We start from the raw sequence: 3,220 nt of genomic DNA, 5'->3' as shown, positions 1-3,220 counted from the left end.
TAAAAAAATGACAAAAGTGCACATTTTATAGTTCAAATTGTCTTGTTCCCCAGCATTAATTTCCTTGCGTATTTGTGCATATTTAACCTTGTAATACTGCTCGACATCTCTGCGCGTTACACGTTTCGCACACCTCCCCAATTGTTGTCCTCTTTCCAACGATTCTTCGCTTGAAAGGCTCAAAATCATCCTCGTCTAGATCGTGATCGACTTATTTGCAATTTAACAACGTCACCAAGTGGAATATAGAAAAATGAACAAAGTGGACCTAATATTAAGTCAAAGTCTTTTAGACTAGAATTGACTTGCGTATATAGAAATACTAATTAATTGACATTTGACATTTTGTAATATTGTAACATTTGTAGCGTATAATGTATGCCAGTAGAAGTCTTAATTTAGGTCGACTGCTGTAACCTTTTAAGGAACATTGTTGTTTAAGATAATGAAGAGAAACGGCGCAAGCGGTAACGTGCAACAAATTTGTGTTTATGAGTTAATTAACTAGGTAAAGTTACTGTTTTAATTCATATAAGCGAAACTATGATAAACTTTGTCACTTTAATAACAGTTTTTCCACTCAACCTCCATCTCAAAACAATTTACTAAATGAAAATATACGATCTTCTTCCTTTCCTCCTTCTGTGTCTCCTCAACAAGAGCAAGCAGCAATAACAAATCAAAAGTGAACAAGATGGTTAAGATATCCGGGAATAGCGTTCATGCATCAAGAAATAGTTCAATACATAGACATTTGGTGAAACTCCTTTCCAAACTCTATATGCAGATCTATATCTATACCTACGGTCAATACGTATGACTCGTCAGATCACGTGTTAACACTCCTCACCTGCGCGGTAACCAGGTATGTAATTATAGTTCGGGATTTTCAGCCATCTCGGAGATTCTAACGCAACGTTTTGGTTTATATTACACTAATGGAAACACCTCATATGATTTAGCGGCAGAAAAAGTACATGGAAACACATTTCATGCACACCCAAATACACACACACACACACACACACACACACACACGTGCGCGCGCGCGCGCACGCACATGCACACACAATCACGCACGCTCTCACGCAAAGTCTTAAAATTTTGCTGCGCTTGTCTATCGAGAATCACAAATTATCTATACTGCTATACACTCGAGATGTCAAATACTATATATATATATATATATATACGTAGCCGTTTGTATAGACACAAAGTTTCTGGGAATACATGCTATTAATACAACTAGTCATGGTAGTTCTAACATCTAAACCAGTTGCATCGCAAATAGGAAGCCTGACCAGTAGATTCTGGCCATCCACTATCAGGTGGTGCTTTCTACTATTGACATTATCTTGTAAATATTATGATCAAATAACTTGCTTTAACAGCTTGTAGGAACGGCGACGTCACCGTCTGCATGATTCATGTAGAACAAACACATTAGAAATTGTGTAATTGGGTATACACAAACGCGAATAAATCAGAAAAGCTAAGACAAGAGAAAAAAATGAAGAGAGTTTAGAACAAAAACTGGTTGATTGCAAAGTAGAAAGCAATTCGTAGAGAGGCTGATAGAACCTCTAGATCAAAAATGCACCAAAGAAAGTATACTGAGAAGAAAAATGGAAGTTAGTATTACTAATTGAGAAACGCACAGATAGTTGATCTTTATTTTTGAGTAGCAGAGATCGTCCAGAATAGGGTGTGTACAAATCGTCCTTGTCTTGAGTAATCGTGTACGAGAAAAACTGACAAGAACCGTTGATTGCAACGCAAAATAGTCCCCTGGAGCTGTAACTTGGGTGGCTGTAAAACCTCATCTGAACGTAAACATAATAGAGACCGTCTCTTGGTACAGTAGCGATTCCATTGCTATACTGTATGCCTCCACGAACGTAAGGAGAGTAGGAAGATCCACTGGAACTATACCATTGGGTCACAAGACCTGTATCGCAATAGAAAAAAACAGCAATTACCACGTTAACTGCATTTATATGTTTTCAAACGTCAACTTTCATAAAAATGCGTATCACAATTTTGAATATTACATAATCAGGTTTTTCATTTGTTTTTAGACACATCAGTGGTCTAAATAAATGTGTCTTACTTTCTACATCTTGGTCTTATTGAGTATACATCGTAACATTTAAATAATTAATTATGGACACTGAAATAGGATATAAAAAGTTTGCCAATTGCCTAAACATTGATCAAGATAAATTATGTAAATAATAGATGCCAAATGACCATATGTTGCCACTATTGTGTGAAGATCTATTTGCTAAAGTTTCTGTAATTGTTCTATAAGTCCACTCTAGTAATGTATCGAGATTCAAAAGTAAACGTCGCTTTAAAAACTAATCCACTTCAGGGCTATCGCAAAACCATTGCGATAAATTCAATCCACATGTAGAGGTGGATTTAATTCACATCGATTATGATCAGTTGAATTCGACTATCAAATAGTGGGCGTTCCAGCGCTAAGAGCGAAGTCGAAACATCGAACCCTCCTCACTCTTCTTTGTTCTCGCACAATTTACCTCGATTTATCAACACTTTTGCACAATGAAATTATCAATACGTACTTATCCGTCACAGTAGCCATGTCATACCCAAAAGAAGCAGAGACATTGTTTTCAAATATAAGGGAGCACTTCACCGGTCCGCGCCTCTCTGACTCCGCCCTCGGCGCTAAGCGTTTCTGGTCACACATCAAGTTGGGAAGTTTGGCGCTATCTCATAGCAAAATTGATAGCAAAAGTGATTGATAGCCGAGAATTATGCTAAGGTTAGCAAACAAACACGTACGAGGCGGTTTTGCAAATAACTTTCAATAAGGGTAGGTTTCGTTTAACCGCTCGCGTAGACTTTGGTATTTGCACAGGCTAAAGTAAAATGTGCTTGCGCATCACTGACTCACATTCAATCGACGGCGAAAAGCGCACATACGTCAATGGTTCTGCTGTAGAATTGGTGTCACGTGATCATGTGCGGAGACGCACATTTCCGTGTGTTTATTCGTATCACGCAAGCCCTTTTGTACAGTAGTATGGGCTCCGTTCGTACAAAGAAACACGGAGGAAAGTGCGACAGACCGACCGATTGCAAGTCGTTCGAGACGACAATGTGGAGTCTACAAAGTATGAAATAAGAATTCGCTTATGAACTGTAACTTGTTCTCTTTCACGGTCAGAGTCGCCTGAAGCGTTTAGACCCT

General features: G+C 38.3%; 1 protein-coding gene across 1 annotated transcript in view; it reads right to left on the bottom strand.

The window, feature by feature from the left end:
• Positions 1-1,424: 1,424 nt before the first annotated feature.
• LOC134195924 (collagen alpha-1(X) chain-like) overlaps positions 1,425-3,220 on the bottom strand; it is a 7,982-nt gene continuing 6,186 nt past the window's right edge. Inside the window, exon 12 of the mRNA XM_062665015.1 lies at positions 1,425-1,948. Coding sequence (XP_062520999.1) covers positions 1,584-1,948 — 365 coding nt within the window. The 3' untranslated portion in view covers positions 1,425-1,583. The remainder of the gene's footprint in view (positions 1,949-3,220) is intronic.

This window comes from Corticium candelabrum, chromosome 20 (genome assembly GCF_963422355.1).
Source record: "Corticium candelabrum chromosome 20, ooCorCand1.1, whole genome shotgun sequence".
Taxonomy (NCBI): Eukaryota; Metazoa; Porifera; class Homoscleromorpha; order Homosclerophorida; family Plakinidae; genus Corticium; species Corticium candelabrum.
Note: the sequence above shows the minus strand (reverse complement) of the source record. Positions and strands in the feature narration are given on the sequence as shown.